This window comes from Perognathus longimembris, chromosome 28, assembly GCF_023159225.1.
Source record: "Perognathus longimembris pacificus isolate PPM17 chromosome 28, ASM2315922v1, whole genome shotgun sequence".
Lineage (NCBI taxonomy): Eukaryota > Metazoa > Chordata > Mammalia > Rodentia > Heteromyidae > Perognathus > Perognathus longimembris.
The window spans coordinates 71,670,201-71,689,375 of NC_063188.1; the positions used below are offsets into that span (position 1 = coordinate 71,670,201).

General features: G+C 45.0%; 1 protein-coding gene across 12 annotated transcripts in view; it reads right to left on the reverse strand.

Annotated features, from left to right (window-relative positions):
- Nucleotides 1–5,229: 5,229 nt before the first annotated feature.
- The window catches only part of Huwe1 (HECT, UBA and WWE domain containing E3 ubiquitin protein ligase 1), a 158,470-nt gene continuing 144,524 nt past the window's right edge, over nucleotides 5,230–19,175 (reverse strand). For 11 of the 12 annotated variants that reach the window (XM_048336497.1, XM_048336507.1, XM_048336504.1 and 8 more), the window contains 16 exons: nucleotides 18,555–18,673; nucleotides 18,305–18,461; nucleotides 16,927–17,059; nucleotides 16,485–16,687; nucleotides 15,740–15,867; nucleotides 14,475–14,571; nucleotides 11,922–12,077; nucleotides 11,297–11,542; nucleotides 10,789–10,906; nucleotides 9,960–10,100; nucleotides 9,011–9,298; nucleotides 8,797–8,902; nucleotides 7,620–7,737; nucleotides 6,830–7,011; nucleotides 6,458–6,648; nucleotides 5,230–5,849 (listed from right to left, as the gene is read on the reverse strand). In XM_048336497.1, the coding sequence (XP_048192454.1) occupies nucleotides 5,747–5,849; nucleotides 6,458–6,648; nucleotides 6,830–7,011; nucleotides 7,620–7,737; nucleotides 8,797–8,902; nucleotides 9,011–9,298; nucleotides 9,960–10,100; nucleotides 10,789–10,906; nucleotides 11,297–11,542; nucleotides 11,922–12,077; nucleotides 14,475–14,571; nucleotides 15,740–15,867; nucleotides 16,485–16,687; nucleotides 16,927–17,059; nucleotides 18,305–18,461; nucleotides 18,555–18,673 (2,486 nt within the window). In that variant the 3' untranslated portion in view covers nucleotides 5,230–5,746. The remainder of the gene's footprint in view (nucleotides 5,850–6,457; nucleotides 6,649–6,829; nucleotides 7,012–7,619; nucleotides 7,738–8,796; nucleotides 8,903–9,010; nucleotides 9,299–9,959; nucleotides 10,101–10,788; nucleotides 10,907–11,296; nucleotides 11,543–11,921; nucleotides 12,078–14,474; nucleotides 14,572–15,739; nucleotides 15,868–16,484; nucleotides 16,688–16,926; nucleotides 17,060–18,304; nucleotides 18,462–18,554; nucleotides 18,674–19,175) is intronic. The other variant, XM_048336505.1, reaches the window with a different exon arrangement.

Consider the following 19,175-nt stretch of genomic DNA (forward strand, 5'->3'; position numbering starts at 1 on the left):
TCTGTAATCCTAGCATCACTGAGTGCTAGTGGATTATTCCCATAATACTAGCTAATCAGGAGGCTGAGATCTGAGGATCTTGGTTTAAAGTCAGCCTGGGCAGGAAAGTCTGTGCCACAGTTTATTTCCACTAAACTACCATATGACTTGGAAGAGGACCTCTGGCTCAAGTGGTAGAGCACTGGTCTTGTGCACAAAAGGCCAGGGATATTGCCCAGGTCCTGAGTTAAAGTCCCAGGACCCACACCAGAGAGAGAGGAATGAGGAGAGAGGGAAGAAGTGAGAGAGAGACATAGAGAGCAAGAGGGAGAGAGAGAGAGAGAGAGAGAGAGAGAGAGAGAGAGAGAGAGAGAGAGGAAGAAAGACAGAGACAGAGACAGAGAGCCAGAGGAAGAGAGACAGTCTCACAGACTTTCCTGCATGGACTGGCTTAAAATCATAGTCCTCAGATCTCAGCTTCCTGATTAGCAAAAATTACAGGTGTGACACATCAAGCCAATTCTAGGTTTTTACTGGTTAATTGGAAATAAGTCTCTCTGATTTTTCTGTTTAAGTTGGCTTTCAGTTGGATATCAGTTCTCAGATCTCAGCCTACTGAGTAGCAAGGACTACAAGTATAAGCAACAAGCACTCAGCTAGTTTTATTGTGTGTGTGTGTTTGTGTGTGTGTGTGTGTGTGTATGCCAGTACTGGGGCCTGAACTCAAGGCCTGGGAACTGTCACTTAGCTTTTTTCCTCAAAGTTGATGCTCTATAACTAGTGTTACAGCTCCAATTCTGGCTTTTTGCTAGTTAATTGCAGATTAAAATGTCACAGACTTTTCTGTTCGTGCTGGCTTTGAACTGAGATCTTTAGATCTCAGCCTCTTGAGTAGCCAGGATTACAGATGTGAGCCACTGGCACCCAGATTCAAAAGGCTATTTTTTCTTGTGCTGGTTCTGGGCCTTGAATGCAGGGTCTGGGCACAGTCCTTGTTTTTTTTTTTTTTTTTTTTTTGGCTCAAGGCTAATGCTCTACCACTTGAGCCACATCTCCACTTTCAGCACTTTTGATTTTAGTAGTTTATTGGACATAAGAGTCCCACTGACTTTTCTGCTCAGGTTGCCTCTGAACCATATTCCTCAGATCTCAGTCCCTTGAGTAGATAGGATTGTAGGTGTGAGCCACCAGTGCCTGGCCAAAAGGCCTTTTTAAAGGTAGAAATTTACACGATGGCTCAAAATTTTCTATGGACCTAGAATAGTCAACACAATGTTCTAAGAGAAGAATGGAGTTGGAAAGCTTACTATCTTATTTCAAGGTTTATTAAAAGAAATCAAGTGGGCTGGTAATATGGCCTAGGTGTAGAGTGCTTGCCTCATATACATGAAGCCCTGTGTTCAATTCCTCAGCACCACATGCACAGAAAAAGCCAGAAGTGGTGCTGTGGACAGTACTCAGACCCAGGACTGGCAAAAAAAGGAAATCAAGCCAGGTGCTGGTGGTTCACTCCTAGGCACTCCTAGGTACTCAGGAGGCTGAGATTTAAGATCACAGTTTGAAGCGAGCCCAGACAGGAAAATCTGAAAATGTTGTCTCCAATTAACCACCAAAAAAAAGACAGATGCAGAACTATGGCTCAAGATGTAGAGCTCTAGCCTTGAGAAAAGAAAGAAAGAAATAAGAGAAGAAAGAAAGAAGGGGGCTGGGGATATAGCCTAGTGGCAAGAGTACTCGCCTCATATACATGAGGCCCTGGGTTCAATTCCCCAGCACCACATATACAGAAAAAAACAGCCAGAAGTGGCGCTGTGGCTCAAGTGGCAGAGTGCTAGCCTTGAGCAAAAAGAAGCCAGGGACAGTGCTCAGGCCCTGAGTCCAAGCCCCAGGACTGGCCAAAAAAAAAAAAAAAAAAAAGAAAGAAGGAAGAAAAGAGCTCAGGGACAACACATAGACTATGATTTCAAGCTCCAGGATTAGGACCAAAAAAAAAAAAGTTCAGCCACAAGCCCAGAGAAACCCAAGAACACTTTGGGCACAAGAAAGCTAGTGCTAAATACAGAAATAATCCTATGCATGTGTGCACGTGCACGCACATGCACACACACAGACGCACTCACTCACTTGCAGACAGATTCAATTATGTTCTTTCATACCAAATGCCTACAGTCCTCTTAAACTAGGCACCAGATTTAAGGCACTCCTTTAAACCATAGACACACAGTGTCATCCCCACCCACTCTCTCCAACACAGCCCACTTGGTTACACACGGCCAGCCAGGTATGCTGTTGCAATCTCATTCAAAGATTTGCAGATAGACTGACACACAACCACTAAGACACAGTAAGAATCCCACCCCCTTGTCCAAGTTACCAATTCCCTCACACACATGTGCGCACTCCAGGGGGCTGGTGGGCAGTGGAAACCTCAGAGGTGGTCCAGAGAAGGAAGTGAGCTAAATCTCACCCCTAGGTTGTGAAGCAGAGCCTGACTTTTGCACAGTAAGGCCAGGCTACCACCCCGGGCACAACAACTTTTTCTGCTTATGTGGTACTGAGGAATCGAACCCAGGGCTTCATGCATGCTAGGGAAGCACTCTACCATTAAGCCACATTCCCGGCCCTTATTGATATTTACTTTTGTTGTTGCTTGTTTTGTTTTGTGCCGTCCTGGGACTTGAACTCAGGGCCTGAGCACTGTCCCTGACTTCTTTTTGCTCAAGGCTAGGCTAGCACTCTGCCACTTGAGTCACAGCGTCACTTGTGGCTGTTTTCTATATATGTGGTGTGGGGAATTGAACCCATGGCTTCATGTATATGATGTAAGCACTCTTGCCACTAGGCCATATTCCCAGCCCCCTCATTGATCTTTTATATGCAAATAAACTACATGGACCATATGGGTTTTCATCCATCCTTTTAAACCCTTCCTCCTCCCACAGATGCACCCCCCTTGCATCTGAGCATGTTTTATTTTCCTGTCACTCATTTTTCTTTTTAGTGTCTTTATTGCACCAAGGGGTTTCACTACAGTATTTCAGATGTGCATGTATGGCTTTGCTTAGTGTAACTCCCAAACACTGCTTCTTAAGGGTTTTACGGTATTTCCTGTTGCTGTGAAGGGAATCTGCATGTGTGTGTGTGTCCCTATGTCTGTCTGTGTCCCCGTATTGGGGCTTGAATGCAGTCCTCTTGCTTTGTTTTCTTACTCACCGCTGGTGCTCTACCATTGAAGCTATGTTGAGGGCTGGGGATATGGCCTAGTGGCAAGAGTGCTTGCCCCGTATACATGAGGCCCTGGGTTCAATTCCCCAGCACCACATATATAGAAAATGGCCAGAAGTAGCGCTGTGACTCAAGTGGCAGAGTGCTAGCCTTGAGCAAAAAGAAGCCAGGGACAGTGCTCAGGCCCTGAGTCCAAGCCCCAGGACTGGCCAAAAAAAGAAGCTATGCTGAGTCACACCTCCTTTTTTGTTGGTTAGTTGATGGAGCCTTGTAGACGTTTCTTTCCTGGGTGGTTTTGACCTGTGATCTTGTAGTTCTCAAGACTCCTAAGAAGGTATATATTGTAACATACCACAGTATATTAAAGAGAAACATTTAGATACCCAGCAATGTTGATAGAAATACTATCAATGAAGCTGAAGTACTCTAAAACCATCTCCCCAACTTACAAGCTTCTGTCCCACACCTTACCCACAGCTCATCATGTCCTTCACATACCTTTTTCATACTGTACTACTGAGCATTTTGGGGGTCAGTCATGGGGCCTGAACCATGGGCCTGTGCGCTGTCTCTGATCTCCTCAGCACAAGGCTAGCGCTCTACTACTTGAGCCACAGCACCACTTGCGATTTTCTGGTAGTTAATTGGACAAATCTGATTTTCCTGCCAGGGCTGGCTTTGAACTGTGATCCTCAGATGTCAGCCTCCTGAGTAGCTAGGATTACAGTTATGAGCCACTGGCGCCTGGCTTTTTGTTTTTGACCCAAGCTCTTCATATGTTCAGCAGGTCAGTCTGGAAATCCTGTGCTCAAGTGGGTAGCTGGAACTAAAGGTGTGCACTACATCTAGCAATTCCAACAGGTCTCATATATAACTGCTTCTCTGGGCCTGGGCACTGTCCTTGAACTCATTTTGCTAAAGGGTAGGCCTCTACCACTTGAGCCACAGCTTCACTTCTGGCTTGTTTTTGGTGATTAATTGGAGGTGAGTCTCATGCTGGCTTGGAAATGTGATCCTCAGAACTCAGCCTCCTCTGTAGCTAGTATTATAGGCTTGAGCCACTGGCACCTAGCTCCAGGAATGTTTTTGAAAGTAACTTTTGTGTGTGTATCCTGGGGCTTGAACTCAGGGCCTAAGCCCTATCTCTGGGTTCCCTCCACACCCAACCACTTGTACCAGAGCTCCACTTTGTCTTTTGGTGGTTAATTGGAGATTATGGTTGAATTACTGTCTTCTCAGGGTCAGGTACTGGAGTGTAAACACAAAGGGAAAATGGCCCAGATTAGGCCCCTTTAGTTTTCTACAACCCACTTTGAGAAATGGCCACAGGAAAATCTTTGAGGTAGATACCTCAGTGAATAAGAAAAACCACACAAATCAAGCAGAGCAAGAAGCATTGGGGTTGTTTTTCTAACTAAATTTTTATTAAATTATTTTTTGTTGTTGAAGGCAGGGACCATCAAAATCTGTAAGTAGATCAGCTTTAAGTGCTGAATGGAGTAAAAAGCACAAGAGACTCACTAGGTGATCTGTGGACAGTCAGACTAGCAGACAGGCAGGCAGATGACAAGAGGAACAGACAAAACAAAAACTGGAGAGCTAGTCAAATCTTTTTCTTACTAAAATTCATTAGGGATGGAAATGAACTAAAATGTTAACAAAAGAAACTAAACTTACAAAGGCTGAACCAAATAAAATCCTTGAGTGAACTCAAGGTTATTCAACTTGCTAGTTTGTGCCCCTTGAGCAAGCTGAAGCTTTGTCCTTGGTGACATCATAGCCCCCAAGTTCAGATAAAGCATTAATTTTCTTTTAAAAAAGACCCTCCCCCCAAATTCCTGCCAACCTCTCTACCTGTGCAGAGACTGCCTTTATAAGGAGGAAGTGGAACCAGAGGTGGGGGTGAGTGGGTGAGCTGGAATGGCAGAGATGATTTTCTGGAGAAGTTCATTTGGATCTTTTCCAGATGTGTAGGATGTGCTTTGCTTATTTAAGTTTGAAAAAAACTCCAATGTGAAAAGTGAGTTATGAAGAGTGCTCTTTATTTGAAACCTCCACAACACAGACGCCAATCTTGTCTCGCATTGAATCATTAGCTGTGCACATCAACACATTCCAAGCACAAATTAAGAAATGCAAACAGAACAAAAAAATATATATATATATAATTTTTCCCCTATCCAAAGGTTTCAAGTCTCAATGCAGCAAATCCTTCTGAACACAGAATCTGAGGAGCACACTGTTCAAACAGTTGGGACAAACAGGTCCCTGCAAAGGCTACTGCCTTTTTAACACAAGGGGTGGGGACCATGGACGGCATGGAAAGGGGAGAGGTAAGCAAAAGGGATGAAGGAGGAAAGAGAATGAGCAGAAGGGAAAACAGGTATGCGCTGGAGAAGATGGGGCAGCTGGGAAACACACATGGTGAGTTGGTGGATTTCATTTATTGGTTTTTGACATTTTCTTTCTGGTTCTTTTTAAACATCCCCTCCCCCCAGGTCCAACAATGGTAGAAAAACCCCACAGAATTGGGCAGTGCCATTTAGGCCAGCCCAAAGCCTTCAGAGCACTCTTGGATGGCCAGTAGTAGCATGTGGCGGAGCTTCTCAAAGCTCTCATAGGCAGGCAGGTCCAGCTGATTAAAACTAGGAAAAGAAAGAAAGATCAATCCATGAGAAGAGATGACAACTGGAGCCCTGTGTTCTTACGGCACCTGCTGGCCCTCCCTTGCTGATTCTTCATTTTTCTTCTTTTTAGCCTGCTGTACTCTTTATTTATTTTTATTTTTTGGTGCTGGTCCTGGGCTTTGAATTCAGGTATTGAGCTCTGTCCCTGAGCTTCTTTTTTGCTCAAGGCTAGCACTGCCACTTGAGCCACAGTGCTACTTCTGGCTTTTTGGTGGTTAATTGGTGATTAGTAGTCTCTTGAATTTTCCTTCCAGGGCTGGCTTTGAACTGTGATATTCAGATCTCAGCTTCCTGAATAGCTAGTATTACAGGCTTGAGCCACCAGTGTCTGGTTCTGCCATACTTATTTTAATTTGGTTTTCTAAATAGTGGTCCCTAGGCATGGGAAGCATACATCTGACCTTCCTCCTCTCAAATAGTCTGGCCCTAGAAGTATAGGTGCTAAAAGTTAAGCTCTTCCTTGTCTCAAATGTCACCTTCTCCATAGAACCACTAAACCACACTAGGTGACATGGAGTACTGATCCAGATTTGGGTAGGGACTTAGAAGGACCAACTTCCCCTTACCATGTATGAGCAGAAGGCAGGCGATCTGTGGACCTGTCATCTCGATGGATCTGAAACTTCTGAATGCCATTCATGCCTTCTAGGGCAGCAAAGCCTTGCAGGGGTACCTTGGATGTACCCGTGACAAACTGGAGGAACTTGGCACGGTCGGCTTGGTCAAAAGAACGTAATGCTCTCCAGAACCACTGGATCTGGAGGAATGGATACAAGATGAGTAGGAAACATGGTTAGATTTGCAATCTCCTGCATCATAGGATGGGCAAAAGCACCAGTAACTATGTCTCTGAAGAGTAGCATTAATTAGACCACCTGTAATGTAAACAAGCACTTCATTGGACGAGGATATGGAGAGAGTTGTAGGTGGCAGGTTACCTGAATAGAGTTGGACTGGTACTTGTGGTACTCAGTGTTGGATTTGAGATCATCAATGTCAATGGTGGGCAGTCCTGATATGAGCAGCTCTAATTCTTGCTCAGTGAATATAGAAATGAGACGCTTTGGAATGATCTCATAGAAGCCTTCCAAGAAAGCTGCTAGCTGTTTTCGGATGGCTCCTGGAAAGAGAACCAAACCATATGACTTCTGGATGCACACAACTGCTAGAGGTCAGAAATCCCTAATTTGAATTCTGATGCTGCTAAGAGTCCATTTCTGGCAGCTGAAAGTGAATGAACTGATATACTGTTGGTCATGTTAACTTTATTTTTGTTTGTGTGTGCTGGTCCTGGGGCTTGAACTCAGGACCTTGGGTTTTGAGCTTCCTTTGCTCAAGGCTAGCACTCTTACCACTTGAGCCACAGCTCCATTTCTGGCATTGTTTTTGTAGTTTTACTGGAGATGATGCCCGGGCTAGCTTTGAACCACAATCCTCACATGCCTTCTGAGTAGCTAGGATTACAGGCATGAGCCACTGATGCCTGGCTTTTTAACTCCTTTTATACAAGACTTTGCCAAAGAAATAAGAGCAACAGGATTGGAACTGTGGCTCCGTTGGTAGAGTGTCAGCCAATGAGTGAAAGTGTCAGGTACTGAGTTCAAGTTCCAGTCTTGGACCAAAATGAAAAAAAGAACAGCAAAGAAATGAATGAGATCTCAAGAAATGAATGAGATCTCAACTTTGCATGTATTGAGCAAGTAGAGGTCAAAAGGACATTTTCCATACCTGTCATTCTCATCTGACACACCAAGTGTACATATTCCTTCTTATTCTCCTCTGTTACCAAGATGTTTGCCCCATTGGGTTTGAGGTCACGAACTTCACACACTCCGAACTCTTGGACCTAGAAGAGCCCAAATACCAAACATCCTTATCAGGATTGACCCAAGATACAAGTAACCGGAGAATACACCCTAAACTCTTGTTATGTCCTGGGCAAGGAGATGAGGTAAGTCCATAGCAATGAATGATTGTCTTCACTGTTCATAGATAGTTCCCTGAATAGGGGGAAAGGTTGAGAGGAAGGAATAAAGGAAATTACTTTTTGGCCTAGAGCACATAAAAAAGATGGAGAGGCAGCTGTCAACGATAAATAGGGCTGGACACAAGTAGCTCATTCCTGCACCCAGACCCCTAGTTTAAGCCCTAGGATGAGTGTGCTCATGTGTACACACATACAAAAATAGCCACTGTTTTCTTTTTACCCTTTTAGGCCAGTACCAGGGGATGGGGAGAGGCTTTAACTCAGAGCTGGAGCACTGTCTCAGCTTTTCTACCAGCTCTCTACCACTTGAGCTACGGCTCCATTTACAGCTTTTTGGTGACCAATTGGAGATAAGAGGTTCATGGATTTTCTTGTCTGGGCTGGCTTTGAACCATGATCCTCAGATCTCAGCTTCCCGAGTAGCTAAAATTACAGGCATGAGCCACTGGTACAAATACAATCTTTATAGAAAAATAATCTGAGGGAAAAAGAGTAGTCATAATACTTTTTCTCTTAACATTCTTTTTTTTTTTTTTTGGCCAGTCCTGGGCCTTGGACTCAGGGCCTGAGCACTGTCCCTGGCTTCTTTTTGCTCAAGGCTAGCACTCTGCCGCTTGAGCCACAGCGCCACTTCTGGCCATTGAACCCAGGGCCTCATGTATACGAGGCAAGAGCTCTTGCCACTAGGCCATAACCCCAGCCCTCTTAACATTCTTATAATGTGCTACTTTCAACAATGACAACATATGAAACTGATACATTTTAACTAGTGTAACTGATATCATGAATTATTTTTAGTAATTGTGATATCTTTTGCATCCAGACACTCACTGGTCTGGTAGAGTACAGGGCATGGGGCTTTAAGAAGTCAAAGTGCTTCTTTAGAGGTCTTCTCCAAGGACGCTTAAAATGACCTACCTCAGTACTGAAGGTGAGGTCATAGCCAAGTGTCGAGACATCATTTTCTAGCAGATAAACCAGACCCTGGTAGAAATGGTAATCTTCACTTTCCATATCTGTATATCTAGGAAAACATAATTAGACCAGATCATTAGTGGAGGGTTTGGAAGTACAGGAATGGGAGATAAGGATCAGACTCTACAAGCTCAGGACTGTGCCACATCCTCCTTACCTGACGGATTTGCCCAAGATGTGTTTGTAGAAGGATCGAGTAAAGTAGCACTCTAGGAGGCGGTTGTCATACACAGCTTTGGCCACTATGCGCCCGACAAATTTGAAGTAGCTGAGGTGATTTGGGTTGCAGTGGGAAGATGGGTTGATGGTATAAGTGACCCGATCGCCAGGTGAAGTACGGAACAAGGCATACATAGGGTTAAACATCTCTCTCGAGATGATCATATACCACTCCCGCAGGAGGCCTCCAGCATCCTGACCTTCTTCTCCTTCAAACACTATATACCTGTATTAAGAGAGCAGAAATAGGAGGGCTGTGCAGAAAGTACAGGACAAATCTAACCATTGTGTGGCATCATGTGAGTGAGGGAGAGTCTATAAAGCAAACTGGGGAGTGTGGTATCAATGTCAAGAAGTGAGCACAGAGCCAGAGAGCTCTGACCTCTTGTGTGATCACATGGTGGGCTCAGACTACGAGGACCAGGGTGGAGACTTTGTAGGACCCTGAGAAGTCTCATCAGTTCCCTTGACACTTGTTACTACAAACTACCAATCTCCTCTAGGTGGTTTCAAAATCATCATTTAGCACTTGCCCAATGGAGGGGTATTAATGTACATACACAGATTCTCCCCTAATCTAGGCTGCCATTTGTTTAGTAGGCTTCTGAGTGTAATAACAAGAGCACCTATCATGAAGCCTTCAGCAGTATCCTTATAAACATCAGGGACTATTCCTGGCTGCATAGAAATTGAGTAGCCCAGTCAGAGCTAGCCAGAAAGCCAAGCCCAGAAGTTAGAAGACAAATTAGTGAGACTACTGAAGCCAGAAAGCTGTTGGGGAACATTTCAGCAACTGCTGAAGTGTTCTATATTTAAGGTCAGAGCAAATCACTGCTACTGTACAGAAAGAGGTCTCCTGCCCTATGCAGAATTGTCGTTTCTCTCACAATCTATTCTTCATTTCTTCAGGGGATTTGCGATGCAGCTCCCGATAGGAGTCTTCAAATACATGGTCTCGGCGGACATGCACGGCCATGTCTTCTTTGCGGAGCCCTTCATCCAAACGCTCCAGCTCTTGGCGGAAATACCTTCGGAGATAGGAAAGTAGGATTGGGAATGGCAGAGCAAGCTTCCATGTATCTGATCTGATAAGACCCATAATGACCCTTCTACCTCTGAACACTTTAGTCTCTACTTCTGGCCAACTTGAAAGCTTTTCTTTTCTTTTGGTTTGCCAGTCCTGGGGCCTGAACTATCCCTAAGCTTTTTTTATTTTTCCTCTCAAGACTAGTGCTCTACCACTTGAGCCACAACTCTACTTTTAGCATTTTAAAAGTGGTTTACTGGAGATAACAGACTTTCCTGCCCAGGCTGGCTTTGAGCTGTGATTCGATCTTCAGATTTCAGCATCCTGAGTAGCTACAATTACAGGCATGAGCCACCAGCCAGCTGCCTGATTCGTTTTTCTATTTTTAATGGGTAATAGCTCCCAGATATTGCAGTATGGGATTTCTTCAATGACCAGGCAAGTGAATGTATGTGTACAGGCAGTAGCAATTACTTCAAGGGTGGTGTGAAAGTCAGTCTGAGCCCAGCTATGAATGAAGAGGACTTGGTGTGTGTGTACAATGACTGTCAGTGGCACAGGTAATAAGTCTCTTCTTTCTCCACAAAACACCACTCCACCCATTGTTACCAATCAGAAGTTTGGGCCCCAGAAGCAACTATGGGTATCATTGTGAGAAGCACTCATCCCCCCTTCATCTAGACACATACTTGCGCTTGACATCAAAGTCTAGGACACGAATGTAGTCTACTAGGACAGCAAAAGGCCCATCAGCAAGGTGGGTGGTAGACTGCCGTAGAATCTGGTTTAACACAGTGCGATGAGTCTCTGAGGGGAAAAAAAATGACAGCAAAAATCAGCACATCACGGAAGCTGGGAGACTGCAAGACAGCCCACCACCTAGCAACTTTTCTGTTCTTCCTTTCGGGGGTACATTGTAAGAACTGGCCAGAGGTTAAGGTCTGCCCTGAAGTGTGCACGCAAATGAACAGGAGTATTTCTACCATGCTTGGCTTCTTATGGCCTCAGGATAAAGCGAAAAGCACTTAGGGTGCCACACACAAGGCCTTCTGAAGTAGGCCCTGGGCTATGTACTTGATTAGGCTCACTGTGCATGCCATATGTGTGCGCCCCACACGTGCACATTCTCACTGTTCTAGGTCAAATGGACTAGCTAAGGATAAAATGTGAATCTAGGAGACTGAGAGGTCCCTGTACCTGCAAAGCGAAGGAACTTCTGTGTGTCGGGGGGCAGGCTTGAGGAGATGTGCATAGACGAGGGCTCCCGGGAGAAGAATGGGTCAAGGGAGGAAGGAGTGGCTGGAGTTAAGGGGGCAGGGGACAGCGGAGGAGGCTCGTCCTTGATGTGTGCCAGCTGGCTCTCACGGGTGTCTCGGACAGGAGGCTTGCTCTCCCGCTCTGTGGCATGGACCAGAAAGAAGGCCTCGACAGCAGGCTGTAGCACTGAAGGGGTAGGGGGAACAATAACAAGGAAGTGACACTTTACTTGATACACTTGAACATGCAAACCACTCTGCCTCTCTAAACCAATCACAAAAACATAAAATGTAAGAAATAATGTAGGACTTTAAACACAATGGTAGATAAAAACCCCTGGAGGAAGTCAGCACTTCCTCAACACAGAGAAAAGCAGGATGGACTGCCACATATACATATTGCCCTGATCTGGTAAGCCATTTTTTTCCCTAATACTAAGTTCAGAGAACTGAACTCTTGTTATAGACAAAGGGGAAAAACAAACTTGGAAGAAAGAAAAAAATTGGCAGAATGGGCTGTTTCAGAGCCAAATAGTGGGGCTTGGGGCTAGCACCAAACAACTCACCTAGCACCGCATGCTGATCATGGGATTCCTCCAGTTCCTTCAAACATTCCCCCAGCATGTCCCACAGCTCATCCAGGCTCAGCTGCTCACTGAGCAGAGGTAAGTCAGGGGGTCTCTCCTCTTTCTCTTTTTCACCGTGTGATGGTCCATCTGAGGCTGTTGGACACACACAAAGAAGACAGATTCAGAAACCCTTCAAGGTGTCTTTCCCAAACTGAAGGTTTTCCCCAGACCAAGTGGACCGGCAACTGCACAGATCTATCTGCTGGGCCCATTGGCTACTGAGTATTACTCACTAAGCAAATATCTAGGGTTAAGGTCTAGTCCATCACTGTCACAAATTTGGATGCCATTTAACAACAAATTGGGTTCCTCAGTTATACTAACAAGCCAGATTTTAAGCGCTCAGTGCCTAAAATGTGGCCAGTTGTCACTTATGTCCAATTAAGTCATTGCCTCATTAACTCACAGGAAATCTGTGGGTTAAGTTACCTAAGCACAATCCAACTTCGGCTACTGCATTACAGTTCACAAAGTGTGTTTTATAGGACATTATCCTCATTAACGTCTGACAGCTGCCCTTGGAAGCAGATTGCTTCCTCTCTATCATCTTGTTCAAGAACCACGAACAGACTTGGGAGCAGGTGGCCCACGTCTGTAATCCTAGCTACTCAGGAAGCTAAGATCTGAGGATCACAGTTCAAAGCCAGTCCAGGGAAGGAAAGTCTGTGAGACACTTCTCTCCAATTAATCACCAGAAAACCAAAAGTGGTGGTAGGTTCAAGTGGTAGAGCACTAGCCTTCAGCAAAAAGCTCAGAAAAATTGCCCAGACCTTTAGGTTCAAGGGGCAGGACATAAAACTAGAACCTTCCTACTTTTAAGTCTCATGCCTTTTGATCAGGCATCTTACCCCAGCATGATTTAAAACCCAAGAAGCCACTGTATAACTAATAAACCCTCATGGCTTATGATCTTCTTGGTACCCTTTGGGCTTTATTCTAAACAGCTCAGCAGTAGCCTAACAGCAAGATGGGACTGTATCTCTCTTTTGGGTGAGAGGCAAGTGGTTCCTCACCAGCCATTCTGTCCTCCCTCATCACATCCCTGCTTTGCTCAGGCTCTTCTTGACCTTTATTTTTCATCCGCTACCCAAATTCTGACTTCCTCAAGGCTCTGATGGAACTAGGTTTGAATCCTAGCTCTGGCACTTGCAAATAGTATTACCTTGAGTTAAAGAAGACTAAGGATCATGGTTCAAAACCATCTTGAGCAGGAATGTCCCCACGGGACTTATCTCCAATTAGCCACCAGAAAACTGGAAGTAGAGGTGTGTGGCTCAAAGTGGTAGATCACGAAGCTTGAGCGAAAAGCTCAGGGACAGTGCCCAGGTACAGCGCCTAGGCCCTGAGTTCAGGCCCCACAACTGACAACAAAACATCAAAAACCCCAAAAAGATGAATAGAGCATGGGAACATCTATCTTTGTAAAGTTCGGATGAATAGTGACTCAATACAGCATTTAAAAAATGGATATCCTGGGGCTGGGGATATGGCCTAGTGGCAAGAGAGCTTGCCTCGTATACTTGAAGCCCTGGGTTCGATTCCCTAGCACCACATATACAGAAAATGGCCAGAAGTGGCGCTGTGACTCAAGTGGCAGAGTGCTAGCCTTGAGCAAAGCCAGGGACAGTGCTCAGGCCCTGAGGCCAAGGCCCAGGACTGGCAAAAAAAAAAAAAAAAAGGATATCCTATGAGAATAGTATCCTACAGGAATGTATCCAAAGGGTACCCAGAAGCATTCTGTGCACAACAAACCTTGAGAAATGCCACTAACAATAGCATTTCACCATGTGCCAAGTACTTTGCCAATTACTACTTATTGAGTCCTAACAAGTACAAATATTCCCAATTTTTAATTTTATTGTTATAACTGTGATGTACAGAGGGGTTACAGTTACATAAATTAGGTAAAGAGTACATTTCTTTTTGGACAGTGTCACCCTTTCCCTTGATCTCTCTCAGTTTTTCCCTCCCGCCCCCACCATGAGTTGTATAGTTCATTTTCAACAGAGTATCTAGTGAGTACCACTGCTGCATTTGAATATCCCTAATTTTAAGGAACTAAGGTTTAAACTTGGGGCCCTATGCTTGTGAATATCTCAATTTTAAATGACAGGTTTCCCTCAGATCTGAGCCAAGTAATCAGGGGAGCCAAGACTCAAAATGCAGGCCTTCTCCATGCGTAATACAGAATATGTGTGTGTGTGTGTGTGTGTGTGTGTGTGTGTGTGTGTGTGTGTGTGTGTGTGTGTGTTGTTTTTGAGACAGGGTCTTGCTATGTAGCCCTAGCTATTTTGAATTCATTATCCCAGCATGTTCTAGCACCTAGTTTCTTTACTACAAGAATTTCAGTGTGTTTTAGTATTAGTTCACATTTACAGAAACAATCTGGAAAGCACTGAGCTTATTTAATTTGGGGACAAGCGATCAGGTAGACATTCTCTAAGACTGGTTCTCCCTATTGCTGGGCTAGAAATAAGAATTAGTACTGACCAATGGACTGATTATCTTGAGCACCAGGAGATGGCTGATCCACATCCATGGGTGACTCCTCTCTCCGGACAGATGCATCGGACTGGCTAGACTCCGACTGGATAAAAGGGAGATACGGTCACATACAGACTGCAACTTTGCTTAACTCGGAATAGGCTAGAGATTAACCTTCTTCCCACATATTGAACTTAAGATAGTTCTGCTCTCTGGTTAGCACACTCTGTGGCACTTTAGGTCCTAAGGATGGCTTTCCCACCTCCTTTTGCACTCTAGAGCCTACATGTTTTCCAAAGAGCTCCCTGCATTTTGTGCACTCCACTCCAGCCCTAGATCCAGTCAGGAACATGCCTCCAGGATACTGATTTCAAGCCACCCGGGGCAGTATTTGTGTTTGTGAGAGAGTGAGTATGTGTGTGTAAACTCAAATAGCCAGAGGATAGGACTGCTTTCCCCCTTCATTTGTTCAGATAGAGAAAATAGTGAAATCTCTCTTGGGTGGCTTAAAGAATCAACACCTATCAGCAGGTGATAAGAAAGACACTGGGTAGAAAACAATACTCCAGAACAGCTCTTTATTTTTCCTTTCTACTCTCCTAGAGTTACAGACCTAGGTATACCCTATACCTGGCATGTCCAACATTAACGATAACATAGATAGCAGTAATTCCACACAAAAACAATGAAAATGCCACAGCACACATAGTATGCCTGGCTTTTATTGCAGTCACTCTATGCAGGGACCCTAACACTGAGCTGGCTCTTTAAGTACCTGAAAACATCCTGCTAAAGTGCCTGAGTACCAAGGGATTATGGAGAACAGAGGCTGAAGCCAGGATGGGAGGAGCAGCCAGACAGATGTGGCTGCATGGGATGTGTACCAAGCTTGGGAGACTTTCAAGGATAGCACTCCTGAGATGTCTCTGCTGTATCTGTACTGTTCCATGACACTGAAAGAAATCTTCACCCCACATCCCTTCAGAACCCAGACACTTAGCATTAGGCAGTCTGCAAAAGCACCACTACTGACTGGATAGCTGAGAATGGGATGACAGCCAAGCTTTAAACCAAACCGAACTTCAAGCCAAGAAACCAATCAACAAACAGTAAGGAAAATGCCAATAGAAGAAAGCAACCTTGTTGTCCAAAAGCATTCATATAGCAAACTTAATGCAAAAGCACACAAGGTAAGGCCAATGAAACCCCATTGATGAAATGGTGCGGGAGGGAGAGACAAATGAATGAGGGGCCACAGGCATCATGCTAACCGTTGCTGCTTGTTGCTGTCTCCGCGCCCTTTGACCCTCACGTACCATTTGTATAATGGCATCAGCTTCAGCCTCCAGCTGCCGAACAGCTGCCTGGATGCTGCTAGCTGAGCCTAAACCGGAGGAACCTGGGAGAAAGAACAAAGGGAAGCAAGATATATAAAACATAGAAAGAGGGAATGCCCAACCCTCTCATCTCCAGGGCTGCCACAGGGCTTCTTGCTGAGATCTTTGAGCATAAGTTCAAGCAGCTTCTGAGTATACTCACTTATCACCAGGCACACTAAGACCTATCATTACAAATAAGGAGGGCGGGGGGGGGGGGGGGGGGGACAAGGTGCTAGGCAAGGTGGTGACATGTGAGAGTGTACTATGGGACAGAAAGAAAGAGGTAGGAAAGATGATTTGGCAGGCCAATGGCTGAGGTCACATGGCTACCATGTTTTAGTTAGGAGTGATTGAGGAAGCAGAAATGAAGTGCACATCCAGTGAGTTAAATCTTATTCAACAAAAGGTTGGTTCCCAACGCCCTTGCCGGATTTCTGCCCACCACCCACCTTAATTCCCACCTGCCCTACTTTCAATTACTTAGGTGGATAGCTTGAATGAGATACACAGCGTAGTCATCAACACTTTGATCCTTCCTTTTGGAAAGTCAAACAGAGCACTGAATCTAGCCCCTAAAGGGACTCATGGTTCTTCCAACACCAATCCTGCCCCTCAATTGGACACTGTAGTTCCATACCTAGCCTGCCTGTCTGCTTGGCTTTCTTGTTAGCTCGGCGTGTGTCGTCCCGCAGCTGGATGATGACCTGCAGCACCCTCAAGAAGAACTTCTGGGTGGATGTCTTGGATGTCAACATGGACATAGAAGGCAGCTGGAGCTCCCGGCCACCCAAGGGTCGCTTCTGAGATGCCACAATTACCACATTCTCAGCCATGTCAAACCTGGATAGTGTAGAAGTGGCTTGCATATATTGACAGCATCAAAGTATAAACAGAGCAAGGATGAGAGAGATAACGGACTTCAGAAGTGGGGAGAATGAGAACAAAAATCAGGTCACATGTGTTTAGAACAGATAGGAACATCACCAAGAAAAAGGAAATCAAAGAGGAATTTGGCAGGAACCACCTTTTACAACTGTCCCAGCATCCAGCCCATACAGGAGAGGATAGCAACTACCCACCTGCTCTGCATTTTCCCTTTCAGCTTGGTGGTCTGTGGCTGCTCCTCAGGCAGGCCATCAGGAGAAAGGGTTTCACACTGAGATCGCCGCTGCTGTTCCAGGTTGTATTCTCGCAGCTCAGCCAGTAGGGTACCTGGATAGGCAGAAGTGTAGAGACTGGAGTGTTTCCCTAGTGCAATAGCTGAAAGCCAAATCAATCCAGGACATCTCTTTGAAGAGGAGCTAAAGCAAATAGGAATTTTGCCTTGTCCAGCTCATAGATCAACTGGTGACCTCAGTTTACCTCACCTCAGGAATCCGTTTAGTCTACACATAACAATTTGGTGCACAAAAATAATTTATTCTAGAACCAGACAATCCAGGGTCTAAACTCCTCTCCTCCATTCACTCTTTCTCTCTGGAGTTGGTCTTGGGATTTGAACTCAGAACGTAGGTACTGTCTCTGAGCTTTTGGGCTCAAGGCTAGCATCCTACTGTTTGAGCCACAGCTCTACTTCCAACTTTTAGTGATAATTTAATTAAGAGGTAAAAAGTCTCACAGACTCAGATCTCAGGCTCTTGAGTAGCTTGGATTACAGTTGTGAAACACTAGCACCTGTGCATCTTTTAACTGAGGTTTTGTGGTGAATCCAAATTTTTCAATTCCATTTCCTTGTTCATGGAAATAATATGGCTTAACCTACCAAGACTGCTATGAGAGCTATGAGGTAAATATATAGTGTGGTGGTTAGCCGGTGTCCAGCTCATGGGTAATGTAGAAGTCACGACAGAGAGAGAATCTAGAGGAAGAACCTTGTAATTCTCATATGGCAAAAAAAAAAAAAGTACTGAGTTATATAGGCCAATCAATTCCTCACCTCCATTTTAGGAATATTCCATTTAGGAATATACCTCCATTTAGGAATATTAGTTCAATGGAACTAAACAAGGAGAGACGATTAGGATAGGGGTGGGAGACAACAATGAAATCCCCACAATTACAGAAAATGGGGGCTCTACTTTTGGTCCACATTAATTTGGTCACCTTGCATTTTCACTTTCTTCTTGGCCAAACAACAGTCTGTGTTAGAATTTTTGCATCCTCAAAACTACTCAAAACCAAGAACAGGCACTACTTTAAGGTAGTAGTGCAGCTGCCTCTGCAACTCATCATGGGGCTCTATAGGTACTCGTTAGGGAGAAGGAGGCCGTGAGGTTCCTATGCACTCCCTTGGGAATGCCACCTGTATGCCAGGTATTGGGGAAGCTGAGCCTTGCTCACATTCAAGTCAGCAGAGGGAAATGGGGCCAAGCTCAAGGTGTGTGGTGGAGTGTAATTTAGCTTGGAGGTTGGCTTAGGAAATACTTTTAAGACATAGCATCATACTCTTTTTATTACCTATCTGTTTACAAAGGGTATAACCCAGATGGCGGGCTCCATTCAGTAGCAGCTTGAGAACTGTGTCCCGTGTCCCAGGGTCCCCTCGAGAGAGCTGTAGTAACACATTGGCTGCATCCTCTAGACCTTCTTCTGAACAAGAGTGGGATGTCAATACCTGGGAAAAACAGAGAAGGGGCATAAGCATTACATGTGGTGGGTGTGGTTTTACTTGTCCTAACCTTGGCAGGTAAGAAACACTTAAACATACCTCCACAGAGAGCTGTAGCTGGTTTTCAGTGAGGCCGGAGGATACCATCTTGAAGTCCATACCACCACTGCCTCCCTCACCCATCTTTGCTGGAGATTTGCTGCCCTTAGTAGTAGAAGCTTTGAGTAAACAGACAGAACACCATAAGGCTGTGACTGTTACAAGGCAGAGATTTAACTGTTCAGAGCTTCCAAATGGGTAAGTAGCAAAAGTGAAAATGGACCTACTACATCTAAATCTCAACTTGGGTAACAAAGACTCCTAGAGGTCTCTTCTCCCTCCCTCTCCCCACCCTTTTCCCCAGTCCAGGGGCTTCGACTCAGGGCTTGAGCCTCTTTGTGCTCAAGGTTAGTGCTCTACCACTTGAGCCACAGGACCATTTCCAGCCCAGGGCTTCATGCATGCAAGGCAAGCACTCTACCACTAAGTCACACTCCTAGAGCCCTAGACTTTCTTCTAACTGTTGCCTTGCTATAGTAGCCCTTTAAATCTACTTGTTCAGACACATCCTAAGTCATGTGCTATAGGGATCATTCCTTTCATTTCCTAGGATGGCCTGACCAGCCTAATTCACATTGCATTTAGTCTGGTTGCCAACTATGTCTTCCTAAGAACTTCAGC